This window comes from Phodopus roborovskii, unplaced genomic scaffold (assembly GCF_943737965.1).
Source record: "Phodopus roborovskii unplaced genomic scaffold, PHOROB, whole genome shotgun sequence".
Lineage (NCBI taxonomy): Eukaryota > Metazoa > Chordata > Mammalia > Rodentia > Cricetidae > Phodopus > Phodopus roborovskii.
In genome coordinates this window covers 52,798,788-52,814,981 of record NW_026126517.1, presented here as the reverse complement: position 1 = coordinate 52,814,981, position 16,194 = coordinate 52,798,788, and the positions used below count along the sequence as shown (strand labels likewise).

At 44.0% G+C, this 16,194-nt stretch overlaps 1 protein-coding gene across 2 annotated transcripts in view; it reads left to right on the top strand.

The window, feature by feature from the left end:
- Nucleotides 1–7,227, top strand: part of Lrrc1 (leucine rich repeat containing 1) — a 117,660-nt gene extending 110,433 nt beyond the window's left edge. For both annotated transcript variants that reach the window (XM_051197992.1, XM_051197993.1), the window contains exons 12-14: nucleotides 3,049–3,221; nucleotides 4,136–4,272; nucleotides 6,019–7,227. In XM_051197992.1, coding sequence (XP_051053949.1) covers nucleotides 3,049–3,221; nucleotides 4,136–4,272; nucleotides 6,019–6,177 — 469 coding nt within the window. In that variant the 3' untranslated portion in view covers nucleotides 6,178–7,227. The remainder of the gene's footprint in view (nucleotides 1–3,048; nucleotides 3,222–4,135; nucleotides 4,273–6,018) is intronic.
- The last annotated feature ends 8,967 nt before the right edge of the window (nucleotides 7,228–16,194 follow it).

Here is a 16,194-nt window from a genome sequence, read left to right as displayed (position 1 = left end):
CATACAGATGTGTGCACGCAAGACCAAGGCTGCTTCTGCTGATCCTGTTATCCCGTGGTATAGAGAGGGTACCAGATTAAATTTAAAAGTGTATTTAACTCCCCTGGAAAGCTGGGGTATATTATAGCATTTTCTGACTTCCAGTTGGATAATTTTCCTGAGAAGCAGTTGAGGGTGTATGTGTTTGCAGTGAGCAGGCCACAGCAAACCCTGAGAAGCTGCTTGGCCTGACCAGCAGAGTGTGTACAGACTGTAGGGATAGGAGCACTACAAGTTAGATCTCTGTGTACAGAGCTGTTGAGGCTGGGCTGGCGTGTGATGTAGACTTGGTCAGCAGCAACCGCATTGGAGCTTCCTGGCACTTGGGCTATTCACAGGAAAGCCAGTGTTTCAGATGACTCGTTAATGTGAGCTGGAATGTGATTGATTACAAGGTCTGCTGCTGTAGAGTCCAGTAATTTATTTCGGCTTTTATCACCCACTTGTTGTACATAGAAGCTGTTATTTGTTGGTGATATTTTTAGCCTTTGCCGGTGCTCACTGGAAAGCTGGTGATGGCCCTGAGGCGTAGCAGGAGCAGATTGTCTGTTGTGCCAGCTTTCAAGTCTTGATACACCCCCCCCCCCTTGTGTGGTTATGAGCAAGAACAGCAGAGTTGCTGACTGTAACATTATTGAGCAACACTTCAACACTTGAGAGGATTTAAAGTCTGATTATAAAAAGAGTAAAAATTGAGACGGTTTCATTCCTATGATAGAAAAGTGTGTTCGCCCATGATGCTTGTGCTGTGTGTCCGAGTGTCTGTTTATGCTGCAGGGAGTCAAACCCAGGGCCTAGTACATGCTAGACAAACACCCTACCACTGAGCTGTGTCCTCATGTACTTTATAGTCACATACGTGTGTATGTATGTATATATCTGTCACAGTGACTGACCCCCCCCCCAAAAAAAAAAAAATAATGTCTTTAACCTCCTTGAGTTTGAATGTGTCTACAACAGATTTGGTACAGAGAGAGAAATTATTTTCCAGACATCAGAGATTCCACTTGCTTCCTCACCTAAGGAGCAGACATATCTGAGTGAGGAGAGGGTGGACATGGCTGCTGCTTTGCCTCGGATTCCTCAGATGTCCTTGAATTGGGTGTGAGTTCTTCACAGCAGGGATCGAGTGTCACCCTCACTAGTAAAATATTGTGATAGAGGCCACAACTGAAAGGAAGTGTTTATTTTATCTCATACTGTCAGGTCACACTCCATTACTGGGGGAAGCCAAGGCAGGAACCCGGAGGCAGGAGCTGATTCTGCCACACAGTGCCCACCTCAGCTTTTCTCCAAGACCCCTTCAATCCTGGGATCTCCACCGTAATCGAGGCTATATCTTCACCAGTGGCCTCTCCAGGCCTCTTAAAGTGCCAAGCCTCAGCTGCTCTCCATGTCCCCCTTATGGCTTCAGAACTAGTCCTACCTGTGAGACTCTTAGACATTACCAAGTTCAGCTGCCAGCAAGACATGCAGCCTTGGCATCCTCTGGACCATGGCTTTTATGCCCTGACCCTGGGAAAATATTCCCATTAGTGTTTTTACCCCAGTGATGCTGGTCTCTTAATCATTTATGTCAACTCGACAAAAGCCAGAGTCCTTTTGTCTCCATTAGATTGTTCTGTAAGAATGCCTATAAGGCATTTTCTTATTGGTTGATGTGGGAGGGCCCAGGTCACTGGACAATGCCATCCCGGGGTCGGTGTTTCTCAGTGTATGAGAAAGCAGGCGGAGGAAGCCAATAAACAGCCCTCCTCCATGGCCTCTGCATCAGCTCCTGCCTCCAGGTTCCTGCCACTGACTTCCCTAAATGATGAACTATGATGTGAACATGTAAGCAGAAGAACCCCTCCCCCCAAAGTTGCTTTTGGTTTTGATGTTTTATCACAGTAACAGAAACCCTAAACAGGACAAAGCTACTTTCTTAGCTCCAGCGAACCAGTAGCAATTGTTCCAGTAAAACAAAGGTTTCACTTCAGCGGTGCTGGTCTTTTGTTAGTCATAGCTGGGTCTTCAACTCTAGGTGATTGGAACTCAGATTCTTAATTCAGAATATGACCCAATGGTTCTAGTAGAGCCTTTGCTTTTCTCTGAAACTTTACAAGCCAGGCCTCAATTGTTTGCACTGTGTTCATCTTTGCTATCTAAGCTTCCACAGAAGTGTTCAATGCCTTTCCCAGCCCAAAGTTCTAAACACTGTCACATTCCTCCCCAAAACAACATGGTCATGTCTGTCCCAGCAATGGCCCATAATCCTGGCACCAAGCTTTATATATTTATTAGCTATGTTCTTATTGCTGTGATGGACACCATGACCAAAAGCAAGTTGGGGAGGAAAGGGTTTATTTCAGCTTCCATTCTCAGGTAACCCACGGTGACTTTTATGAAGAACATTTTGATGGTGGCGGTCTATTGCATCATGGTGCAAGCGTAAATATACACCTACTATTCAGGTGTCACATTTCAACTTTTAAAGTGTTCTTAGGTGGCTTCTCTCATCAGAAATTCAATAATCTGGTGTGACCGTTAATTATCACCCGAGACTGAGATTAAGAGTGGCTGGGAGCTGAAAAATCAGAGTTTAAAGGAAGACCTGGAAGGTTCTCCCCAGAGTCAGCAAGTGCAGCAGGTGCAGAATAATTTTATCTTTCTCTGCCTCTCTCCTTCCTGCCGCCCCCGTTGATCCCCAGCAGCCTAACGGTGAGGCTGCAGCCCTGTGCAGCGGTAAGAACCGTGCTTGAGTCCTTTCAGTTAGGCTGTTTAATTTGCCGTTCTTAAGCTAAAACCTAGGGCAAGGCCTTCAAATGTGTCTTGAGCTTTTTTTGGACTGTTTAGTCTGTTCTGGAGGTCCTGCAGAGAAGCGGTAGCAGTAAGGAGAAGTGGGTACCTCACTTGCGACTCTACGTGAAAATCGAATCATGAGCATAGCATCTTCCTACACTCTGGACCGATTCTGAGGGCTCTCGTTCCCTGACATTCCAGGTTGTAATGTCTCTTGTCTTATGTCAGGTTGCGCCATCTGCCCTTGTCGCTGACCACCCTGAAGTTAAAGGCCTTGTGGTTATCTGACAACCAGTCCCAGCCTCTCCTCACTTTCCAGACCGACACAGACCGCACCACAGGGGAGAAGATTTTAACTTGTGTCTTACTTCCTCAGCTGCCTTCTGAACCTATCTGCCAAGGTGATTCTCTCTTAAGGACTTCAAGCTGGAGCTAATGTTTATCCCTAGGGCCTCCTCTCCCCAAGTGTGCTTGCATTTGTAGTTTGCCTTACTAGAAGCAAGGCAAGTGGATTGTGTGGCTACTCTGGAAGGGCCCCCTAGGTCTTTATAGGAAAAGAACACTCATATCTGTTTATCCTGACCAAAATTCTGAAAGCAACCCTTTGATTTGGAATGATACACTAAGGGTAAAAGTAGACTGCTCATCAGTGGGGTAGCTTGTTAAATTCCAAACCATATTGGAGGATTCCCAGTTACCACCACTGGCACAGTGTCTTTAAACCAGTGAACTATTTTGAGGGCTTTTTATCTTCATTTTGTAAATTCTGTTAAAAACGACATTCACACAAATGTCAAAATAATGGTATGAGTCCATTGCTAAGAGAGATGGGTTCAGCAGGAATACTGGAGTCCTCCACGCTGACACTCCGAGAAATGACTTTGCTGGCCTCAGGAAAGTATAGCAAAGTGACATGAAGGAGGGTACCAGCCTCCCTTGACTTCAGCCATCCCATGATAAAAAACACAAAACAAAACAAGGAACTGTGCTTATTGTGTGACAAGAGCCACAAAGCACCCTTCAGTGTTTGAGCCATCTATGATGGAACATTCAGCAATCCCAGTCTAACCAATACCCCAGAGGATCTCAAGTGTAGTCCCCTTAGAAAAGACCAATTCTGCCCAGGTCTTTTTGTTTCTTGTTTTATGTTTTAACCAAAAGCCAAGGTTGGTGGTTGCAACAGTGGTCTACTCTCCTTATTTTTGGCACTGTAGTCCTCTGTGTGGATTCTGACCAATGAGCCACTAAATTACAGTGTAGCCATTCCCAGTCCCATGGCCAGCATTCCCTACTGATGTTGTCTTTGTCACTGCAGAGAGCCTGCCTCGCTGTGGTGCCCTGGAAAGCCTGGTGAATGACGTCTCTGAGGATGCCTGGAATGACCGCACAGTGCACAGAGTTAGTGCAATCCGGTTTTTGGAAGATGAAAAGGATGAAGAGGAAAATGAAACGGTATGGGGCTAGACATTCATCCAAGATTGACAGTGGCGCCTAATGTAGATTTTCTTTGTTTGTTTGTTTGTTTTTTTGTATACTGTATAGTTTTGTCTTTCAACATCTAGCCTTTCTGTTTGTTCATTTGTTTCTTAAACAGAACTAGCTCTCCAAGCACTGATGCAGATTGAATTTTTGTTACTTGAATGATTGTTTTTATTTATTTGTGATAGTATCTCCCTCTGTCCCCATATTTTTCTCTAAACTTAGCGATTCTTCCTTTTATTTATTTATGTATGTATGTATGTATTTATTTATTTATTTATTTGCTTGAGTGAATGATGTCTTCCTGTTTCCAATACTACTCATGGCTGTGCGATGTTGAGTCCATTCACATGTCATATGTGACTCAATTCAAAACATCTCTCTTCTTGGCATACCAGGCCACCATGGCCCTTATTAGAGTTTTATGATCTTGGTTGAACTAACTTGGCAAGTTTCCATTTAGAAATCAGGAATATCAGGAATATATTTGAAGCTCTGCCTTTTGGTTCATATTTGAAAATGTCTCTCAGATGTACCGTGTCTCAGCTCTTGACTTGATACTGATTTATACTGGCTGGTACTTTTTTTTTTTAATTTTTATTTCCAGTCATATGTATGTATGTGTGTTTGAGTATGCTTGTTGCCCAAGGATGATGGAAGAGGCTTCAGATGCCTTGGTGCTGGCTGCAGTTACATGCATGTATTGGGTCCAACATGGGTGCTGGGAACTGAGCCTCAGTCCCCTGGAAGAGTAGTTATGTGCTCTTAACCACTGGGCCATTTCTCCAGCCCCTACTTTAGCTCTTTAAATTCTCTGTACCAGTTAGGTTTTCACAAGCAACACTTACAGCGGGTGCTCGCAGCCCCTGTCTCCACCTTAAAGGGTGCTTTAAAATTGTCTTTAGTCATCTAGCTGTCCCCAGATGGGAATTTTGGCACCTGTCTTAGTAGGGAGAAAAATGGGAATAAGGGATGATAAGGAACTTCAAAGTCAGTATTTCTTTAATGCCTACCACTGACATCCAGAGTGTAATTTCAGTGGTTCTTTTACTACCTTGGTAATGCTCTTTGTTAAGCTAATGTGTTCTAAGACAGGTCTTTCCAAAGATGGAAATGCTGCTTTTTGAGATAATGGGCATGCCACAGATTAGCTAATGGGAAAATTTACAAATTGCTAATCCCTGTTACTTAGCTCTCAGCACTGTGGCCTTTGTTAGAAGAACATGCACTTTCATCAGAGCATGGAATGGCACACAGCAGTCTAACCAGATGAAGTCCTCTCTTTCACTTTCTCTTTTTCAACTCCCAGGCCTGGAGCGGTGAAGGAAACCAGAGCCACTCTGAATAGTAAAAGAACATTAGAGTAAATTTAATTTAGGATATTTATTTGTTTTTTTTTTTCTTTGCTCTATAATTACATCTTAAATTTTGTTATTTTTCCATCAACATGTAGAAATGTGTTTTGTACTAATATTTCTAAATGCATTCCTTTATTCTAAAAGTATTATGCTCTGTCAAGACTACGAAGTTACTTTAATGTTCTGTGAACTCTGGGTGAACAGCTGACGAATGCACATAGCTGGGAAGAAAGCTGCTTCCCCTGGAACTCGGATTTCTGGAGTAGTACAATATGTATTGGAATGTTCTAGGCTGAAAACTGCATGCTTTGAAACAGCAGTGGATAAAACCAAACACTCTCGGGCCTCTGTTTGTTTGCAGAGAACACTTCAGAGGCGAGCCACTCCACACCCAGGGGAATTAAAGAACATGAAAAGGTCGGTGGAGAATTTACGGAACGACATGAATGCTGCCAAAGGACTGGATTCAAACAAAAACGAGGTCAACCACGCCACTGACCGAGTCACCACATCGGTGTAGCATTCGCCTGAGTTCTACCTGCTGTGTCTTCCCTGCTGTAGAGATGTTCCTGTGCGTGCGTCTGTCCGAGGAGCCTCTGCAGCCCTCGCGTTCACCATCCCTGTGCCAGGATGCTGCTCTTGCACAAAGTGCCTTACGCATCCCTCAGTCACTACCGTACCAGTACCAGTAGGCTCCCATCCTGATTGTTTCTCAATTTCAGTTGTACATAATACGTAGAATACACTACTGTCAACATCTGGCCTTCGTATTTTGTCTTATGTTGGGCTTAGAGAGAGCAGGAAGGGGAATTCTAGTCTTCTTTCCGCTATTGAGTGCTGGACATTTTGAATCTAAGTTCTCATGGACCTACTGATGAGAGGAAGCTTTATGTATTGGGGGGAAAAAAAAAGATACTTTTTTTAACCTTTCATGGCAGCTCAGATGGTGTAAATCTTAAAATTTTGTATAGGTATTTCATAACAAAAATTATGTATTTCTTTGTTATTTTATCTTGAAGACGGTACATATTTTCATATTTGTGCAGAAAAACAGATTAGGCCTAAAGTATTCATTTTTATCTGTACCATCCACCTCGTGCCTTACTGTATCCTGTCCTGTCACACCAGTTGTAAACAGTGGTGTCCTTGAGCAGTGAGATGGGAATATGAGTGTGGTCATTGGAAAGCAGTGTTGCATTTAGTGGTAATGTACCAGATGGATTTCTTTGTTAACCAAAAAGATGAATTTACCAGTGATTTGTAAGTTTTATCCAGTGATTTCTTCGAAAAGATGAGCCAAAGGATTAGACTGCTGATATGTCATTTCATATGCTGTCCCTTGTCTTAAGTTTTAATGAGTGCAGCATCAGACTGCGCCTCGTCCAAAGGCGTGTGCCATTTGTATAATGATGTACAGCAGAAAAGCACAGAAGAAACAAACAAACAAAACTGGTTCCGAAATTCAGTGGATCAGTAACTTATGTATTGTAGGAAAATGACTTTTATTGAAGAAAGCTTTAAAAGTTTTATATACAGATAAAAAGACCACAATAAAGCAAAATAACCTATACCCTAATAGAAATGTTGCTATCTTTATACAAGTGCACTTTGATTTGTAAATAGTTGTAATCAAAGCATAACAAAACACTGCTTCAAGATTTACTTCTGCTAAGTTAAAGGGTGTGTCTTTAATGTATTTTTGTTGTTTTCTTTTTGTGTGTGCTCTGATGGAAGAGAAATGCAAAGTGCCAGGCACTGTGCAGTGTCTGGGAAATTATGGGTTGTTTTATTTATTTTTTTGTGCGGGGTGGGGGTGGGGTGTTCCCTATGAAATAAACTCATCATGGACATTGACCATATAGCTTTTTTTTTAAAAAAAAAAATCATTACTTTGTATGTTCAAAATAGTAGCAGATCATTGAGCTCTTGGGCAGGTGTTTCTGTCTGCTGAGTGTCTAAGTTTTAGCCGGTTTGGAGAAACTTCTGGGGAGATTTTCATTCATGAGTCATTTTGCCACACGGGGCAGAGCCTGGAGCTGCCTTCAGTGTGGGTTCATCACCATGAGCTGTGGCATCTGGCCAGTTGGATGCCTTAGACACCCTCTTTCAAGCTAGCAAATCAATGCCTTCTGTGGGTCACTTACCTGTGCATACTGTCGGTATGTCCACGTGTAGATGAACTTTCAAAACACGGGAGGTGAGAGTACAGTACTCTTTACATGAGAGTACATGCCATTTAATGGTTTTCAGCCTTGCCTACTCATGGGTAGGGATCCATTTCCTTTTCTCTGTTGTGTTTGACACACTCTGATTTTTAAACCTATAAAACTGATAGTTGCAATTCAAGGACTGAGTGAGTCTATGTAGATAAACATAGAGATTTTTATTTTACAAGAGTTGTCTTGACTGAAAAACAAACCAAAGTTTCCCACTGTATTTTGTTCATGGTTTTCATATGAGGGCCACCATTTGCCACTCAGTTTTAATGAATGGATGGAGATCCAGACACACAGAGATCAGGGGAGGAGAAAAAGTTACTGTAGGAAATGCTTTGTGCCTAATTATTTGCTTCCTTCAGCCTGTTTTCTTTATGCCATGTCTACTCAGCTGGTTTGCTCTGGTTTGAACTTGGGGCTTGAGTGGTTTTGTTTCATCTTGACATTTTATGTTGGCAAAATCTGTGGCGCTCTTAAGCTTCAGGGTAGTGGATACAAACTTCTACTCTACAGTACTGTCAGCACCAACGGAACGCAGCAGCCCCAGCCTGAGGATACCCAGGCTCTTTAGGAAGGAAAGGGATCTGAAAGCTTCCTTCCTGTCCAGTAGCCAAGTTCCTGACCTTTTGCTGGGGTGTGAGTGGTCGGGGTGAGAGTGGGCAGCACTAGCTGTCAGTCATTCCTCTCCTTGCCCCTCCCTTCCTTTAGGAAAGGGTGGACTTCAATCTTCCACTGACTTACATGTCTGATGGGACTAATAGGTAAAGGTAGAAAAAGAAAATGTTTATAGGAACATACTCACCCACTTTCCTTCCACAATCTTTTTTATTTCCTCTTTTTTTAAAAAAAAAAAATCAAGTGAGTTATATATCTCAATGGATAAAGTAATAAAACAACAAAACCCACATCCTTAGAGGAGATGAAGTCAGAGATTGCCATTGACGATGAAAGTGTTGACCAGCGCCAAACATGTTGGTTTTCTTCTGGGAATTGTAAAAGAGTATTGATAACAAGCCAAGTCCAATAGTATACCGACTGGTTATCTGTGAGAGCAGAACACCAGCCCTTTGGCACAGCAGCCCTTCTGCCATCATCTGGAGATTGCCATGCTCTTGAAAACATAATTAATGAATGGCTGAAGGCCAGGAGAAAAAAAAAAATATCTGTCAGAAAGTGACTGGAGCCATCTTATCCCTGTGAAACTGCCTTCCTTGTGCCTTGGCTGCCTGGCAGGTGTGTGGTGAGAGACTTTGACACAGGTGACATCCTCGGCGAGTGGAAGTCTCACTTCACCTATTCCTATTGACTGACTTCACTCAGCTTTCCAAAGAGCCCATTAAGACAATGTTTTAAAGTAGACCTCGGGCTTTTGATTGTGGGGAATCGAACACGCAAAGGTAGAATTACATAAAGGGTCTTGACATGTCTGTCATCTTCAAGTGTCAACACAAGATCAAGAGGCTCTGTTCTTAAGGGATGGAAATATCATTTTAATACATATGCAGGAAAAAGATGACCATGTGTGTGCTTAAAAGAAAGCAAGGAAGGGAGAGAAAAGAAGGACCTAAGTGTACTCTTTGAAATATCATGTTGGAGTTGATTTTGAGTCAAGATGTTAATGAAATCATGGGTTTGAATCCAGCCAGGCCACGTGGGTTTGATGAAGCCATTTAGCTTCTAATAGCCTAGAAGGGGACTAGATGGAATACATGGAACACATTCTCTCAGGAAATTGATGGCTGCTGTTATTACAAGCCCTGCTGCTGCCAGTGAGGTCCCCAGGAGCTCCGCAGTCCGTACCAGCTCTCAGTGTGTGAGTAGGTTGGCAGCAGCATTCTCAGGAATACACACTACTGGTAACTGCCTAAAATCTCTTCTGTTGGTTTAGATATGGGCCCCCGTGTTATATAAGGGGAGATGTATGCTCTGTAGCTCAGCAAAAAAAATTGCTGGACTCAGACTGGCAGTCTTCCTGTCTTGGCTTTCTGGTGTTAGGGTTATAGACATGGACCACCATGACTAATTCTGATTTAAATGCATTTCAATTAGTGTAGTTAATGGTTAGTTTCCCAATGGTCTCTGTCAGACTTCCTCCTTTTTTCCTAGACTTAAGAACTACTCTGAAAGCTGGGCACATGTCTCTAAATCCAGCACTCTTGAGACAGAGGCAGGCAGATCTTGTGGTAAGTTCAAAGAACGAGTTCCAGGACAGCTAAGGCTGCACAGAGAAACTCTTTCTGATAAGTTTCTACCAAGAAACTGTTAAATACCTAATTAAGGCGGGGGGGAGAGGGGGCTGTTTCCCACAAAATGCTTTCCATTTTGCCATGACCTCACTTTTATATTTTAAGTCAATGGAACTCATTTTGTTCCTTTTCTCAACTTTAATTTATCCCTGGCATTTTTATAATTTCCTCCCTTTTAACATACTCTGTTGTCTCTTCTCTCACAGGAGTGCCTAGGCTGGAATGGATCAGGAGGGGAAAGTAGCTTTAAAACGCTCACCCTAAAGAGAAACGCCTGGAGACTATGTACATGTTAGTGCAGCCTGGGCTGGGAGGGTGGAGTTGCCTCTACCTTGCTGGGTGTTTAAAAAGCCCAGACAGCTGGCTGGAAAGGAAGACTAACAAGATGAACCTGATGGGGAGGAGCCTGCAAAGCTGCTGGCTGCAGGAAGGATTTTTGTTCTTGCCTGTTGGCCAGAAAGACCATAATTTTAAACCATGAGAGCAGGCTGGCAGTCACTATGACAGGCAAGAATCTTCTGTGGTTGGTTTTTTCTTTATTATTTTTTTTTCATTTTTTTTTTCTTCCATTTCTTTTGAGGCATGAGCATTTAACTTCTAAAATGATGGGCTGCTCCTGGTTAGGTAGGAGATACACAGCTGGCTGCCGCCTCCAGGTGCCCTTCCGCCAAGCTATCAACACAGTGCGTCCCAGGGTGACCCTGTGATGTAGATCACAGTCCCACTTTGCAAAGCCACGAATTAAAATTCATATGATTTCATAAATAAGCCCAAGATGGAATTTAAATTCGCTTCTCTGCTGACTCGAATCTGCGATTGCAGTTTTATTTTTGTTGACTTTCCTCTCCCAGCCACAGCTGGGAACCTGCAATTACATTTAGAGTTAGTTGTATTTATGGTGGTGAGAAGACTTCTGTCTTAAAGTACTCAGGTAGTTCAGGCCTAAATTACGGACAAACACTGCCATGAAACCGCGTGAGATGTAAGCAGAGCCTCATTTTATCTAGTTGGGGTTGTTCCCGCCCACCTCTCACACTTCACACCATGGCATCCTGTTTAAGTGCTGCAGAAATCGCCACGGGGATTAACCATCTCAAGTGGTGCACATCAAGGAGTTTGGAAGATAGCTCACATGGTTAGTGCATGGCCAGAACAAATTGATATTTCCAAGTTAGCTGGAGAGACAGCTCAGGAACCTGGTCTCAGCATTAGCATGCTCCAGGTATTGGCAGGCAGCTCTAGAGTGGGCCAGTCATTTAGGAATGGTTATAAATTTTTGTGATCATCACTACTTTTAATAGCTCTCCCATGGAGAGAAGTCAGGTACTAGGAGAGCTACATGATGTACCTTGACCTTCCTGCAGTTTGAGGATGCGAACTTGTGACAGATAAGAACTGGATCTGTCTTCCTTCCTTTTCTCCTTCCTTTCTTCCTTCTTTTTTCCTTCCTTCCTTCCTTCCTTCCTCCCTTCCTTCCTTCCTTCCTTCCTTCCTTCACCTTTCTGTCTGTTTGCCCTTCTTCCTTTCTTTTTGTCTGTCTGTCTGTCTGCCTGCCTGCCTGCCTGCCTGCCTGTTGCCTCCAAAAAGGCTAGCTATGGAAAATGTGAAACTGTATTGTTCTTGTTCTGTGTGGATACTTTCTTAAAGAAGCAGAAACAAGATAGAAAGCTTGTGGTGCTACCCTGTCTTTTACTTCTTTGAAACCCTCTTCTGCCAGGTGGTAGGAAGAGAAAGCTTCATGCAGTCTCCACAAGTCAAGAGACCAGACTGACACCCGGGTGTGGTAGGGAGACACCTTTGGATCCGTTACTGCATGGCCCCAGAGAATATACATGCCTCTTTAGATGGCCACTGGAAATAAGTCGTAAAGGTGCCAACTGCAGTAAATAGTTTGAAAAAAGTTGCCTGAGCGGCTACCCTGAGCACCTGAGAAAATAGTTACCGGAAGTGTGCTCTTCTGTGTATGTCCTCTCTGGTATTCTCACAGAGGCTACTGCTTGCTACACTTCCTTCAGCTGGAGGTGTGAGTGCTTGTTTGTTTAAACCTAGCTCAGCACTGTGTAGGAAAACAAAACAACAGGCTTACTTGTCCAGGCATTGAAAGTTCTTCCTGAATTTTTGTCCTGCCCATTGGCCCACAGGCATAATGGGTGCGGTGAGTTTCGGTAATAGTTTGGGAAGTTTCGAGAACAGGCTGTGGGCTGGGTCTGCTGGGTTAGGATTGCCTGTGAATTTAATCATTTTGGAGCATCTGAGGGTCGGGAACACTGCCATAGACGTTGTGGGAGGGCCTCTTCCACTTTCCTCCTGATGGGTGGCGGCAGATGCATATAGGAAGGCCTTTGCAGAGGCTTGACACTGAGGTAAGTAACCCCCATCCATGCTGGTTCCGTCTTAGATGCCTGAAAGGGATCTAAGTGTAGAGAAAGCACCGGGTGGAGTGTGTACTTCCCCACAGGCTACCTGTCCTCCCTTTGAGGACTATTAACGGGTAGATGTCCTGACTCCCATTTGAAGCAACCATTCGAAATTCAAGTTTGTCACCTGTGGTAACTTCACACTGACAAAATTACCTACTGCTTGCCCTGGCCTCAAGCACAGCAGACCATGGACTAGATAGTTTGCGGGAAGAAACAATGGTGGCACCAGAAGCGAAGTCTGGAAGGGTTCTTTGCTCATTCTGCAGCTACCCATAGTTGCTGTCGGTGTGGGATGAGCTGGCACAATGTGACTGGCAAGAAGGATTAGGGCTCTGGTTGTCCTCTTGACTCATACTACTCACTCTCGACAGGAAGCTGAGTGCAACTGAGCCCATCTTGCCCACTTGGATACCCTGGTATCTTTGGCAGTATCTTCTTGAAGGTGGTGGTACTCAGTGGCTTCCAAACTGAAGCCCACATTAAAGTACATGAAGCCTGCTAGGAAGCAGATGAGTGTGGAGCCCCAGATGTGCATGTCTGGCAAATCCCCGGTTGCTGCAGCAGATCTGGCGCCACACGTAGAGAACCATTGCTCAAACACAAGGAAACTTGGTGTGACCCATAACAGGCCTTCCTGATTTCCCTGAACTTCCATTAACTCATCTGTAACAGCCCCCCCAAACCAAATACTGTCTAGAGAACTGCATTAAAATGGGTTTGTGCAGACTTGCCCCTTACACAAGTCTTGATCCCTCTTCCCACTTGCTGACCCTTAGGCTCTTGTTAACATGTGCTCACCAATGGCAAGAGATGAGGTGCTAACAGAAACAGGAACTATGCTCACCTGTGGGTGAGTGCCCAAAGGGAAGCCTAGAAGTGCTGCTGGCCAGATGTGTGAGAATATATCAACATTTCCTGACTTGCTCAGCACAGCACAAAAGCCTGCCAAGTGTGGGTTGCCAATAAGCAAGAACCTGGTCTTACTCATTTGTGATCTACTGTCTGGCATTCCGTCCCAGACCCTCCAAGTTTGCCATCAGCCCTTATGTCTGGGATGTTGATGAACATTCCAAACTGCACCGTGACAGCTCAGGTTTGCAAGCACCCAATTCAACACCCCCCCCCCAGGGTTCCTAAGTTCATCTGTTACCCTTTGATGCATCAGGACAATCTGTCTCCAGGTAACTGAAGAAGCCATGTTGGCTTTTTCAACACCTTCAAAGTCATCTTTGTTCTCCCTCCCAAGTTTACTGTCCCCTTTTGTCCTCCAAAGTAAATACCTGATAATGTAAATATGTATCAATGCACATGTACATTGAAGCCCATTTACTTGTCATATTGGAAGTTCCGGACGATGCATGCACACTCAAGGCCTGTCTTATGATTGGTTCCCATCTACATGATGTCCTTTACTGTTCCACAGCTTCATTTGAAAATAACTTGAAATTTTTTTTCAATAACACCCCTATTAATAAAGTCCAAGGATCCTTAAATCGCAAATCGCTGAGCGTTTGAGAAAACAAACATTTTCTTCGATTATGGTTGTATTGGGTTGTTCTCTGTTGCTCTATTAGAGACTATGACCAAAAGCAAGTTGGGGGGGGTATTTATTTTATCTTACAGCTTATTAGCCAGGAACTTGAGGCACAGGCCAAGGAGGAATGATGCTTACTGATTTACTCCCCATTCTGCGTTTGGCTTGTTTGTTTTTGCACCATCCAGGACCACCTCCCTGCTGAGGGGTGGCACTGCTCACAATGCACTGGGCACTCCCACATCAGTCATTACAGTCTGATGAAGGCATTTTCTCTACTGAGCTTACTTCTTCCTCTTCTATGATGAGCCGAGTTTATGTCAATTTGCCCATTAAAAAAAAAAAAGTTATTCACTCGTGTGTGAGTATCTTGCCTGCATGTATGTGTTTGTACCACATGAGTAGCTGGTGCCTGGGGAGTTCACAAGAGGATGCCAGATCCTCTAGGACTGGAGAGAGCCATTGTGTGGATGCTGAAAATTGAATCCAGGTCCTCTGTAAGAGCAACAAGTTCTCTTAACCACTAAGCCATCTCTCTAGCTCCTTAAGCCCATTTAAAATCATGTAAAGACCTGATAACCTAAAATCATTTACTGCATTACCTTTATTAAGCTCAGGGGCACCAGTTGACCTGTTGCTACATTTTGCATCTACAGAGCCATGAGTGTGCTTGCCACCTGCTTAACACAGCCAGATGCTGCTCTGCCAAGTGGGCTGACTGCAGAGAGCCTGAGTCTAAGTCCCAACAGCATAGTCTGTGCTCACTACTTTCTCCGTGTGATGCTCTGGGACACATTCCTGGGACCAGCCCTTGTCAGACTGCCCAGGAGCTGGAGATTGTTTCTGGCACCCCTTGCTCCAATTACTGCTCTTGACCTGGCTGAGGCATTTTCATCACGTAACTTACAGAGTCTGTACCTGAAACTGTAGCATTATCTATGAAGAAGTGATTTAAAAATCACCATGACAGAGCCAGGTGTTGATGGTGCATGCCTTTAATCCCAGCACTTGGGAGGCAGAGGCAGGCAGATCTCTGTGAGTTTGAGGCCAGCCTGGTCTACAGAGCTAGTTCCAGGACAGTCTCCAAAGCAACACAGAGAAACCCTGTCTTGAAAAACCAACAACAACAACAAAAATTATCACAACAGCACCTCGAGGTGTCATGTTCTTGCATAGCTGCAGGTATTGACCCAGCTGGAACAGTGAGGGCATGTAGAAAGCACAGATGTGTGGATACAGAGAAGCTGAGATCAGGTTGTTTAGGCTCTTGGCTGGAGAAGCCACAGCACCCCAGAAATCCAGTGTGTTTATTATATATAGTTGAACAGAAAGATTGGGTTGTTGCAAATAGCTGACATACTATATACAGTGAACAAAGCCCAACTTTATATATATGTGTATGTGTGTTATAAACTGCTGAACAAAGAGACAAGTTCAGCTAATCTCAGTAGGAGCAATCTATAAAGGAGCAGTATTCAGGAGAAGGCTGTGGTGGACATTTTCTGCACACACTGTCAACAGTCACCCTTGGACCCAAGGAAGGCTTTTCCATCTCTCTAAGCCTCACCTGGGGAAGGCTTTGCTACTCCTATAGGTTTGAGGCACTGGAGTCCTTGATGTGGCCATGCCCATGTCAGTAACACATTCATTCTGGGTTTTACTGAGGCACCACTAAAAGTAAACTTTAGGGGCAGTGGTAGCACACACACCTTTAATCCCAGCCTCATCTACAGAGCAAGTTCCAGGACAGTTAGGGCTGTTACAAGCAGAAACCTTGTTGTCCTGACATCTTTTCCTAGACGTTATCCCTCTCTCAGCTGCTCTCTGATCTTCCCTCTTAGACATTTCTATCCATGATTCATTTTGTCCGTATCTTCAGCTGCTTCTATAAATATCTTCTGATTCCATCCCATAGGACCAAAAATTGTTTAACTTCCTCCGTAGCTGTCTCCCTCTTCTCTGTGAAGACTGGTGTGAGGATTGCTTTTCTACCGCCTTCTTCATCTCCATATACACCACTGTTCACTGTGTGGTGGTGGTGGTGGTGGGGGTTCTGTCTCCAATAAACCACACTTCAGAAATGCTCTGGCTAGGTCATCAGATCCCTGTGGTTTCATCCTG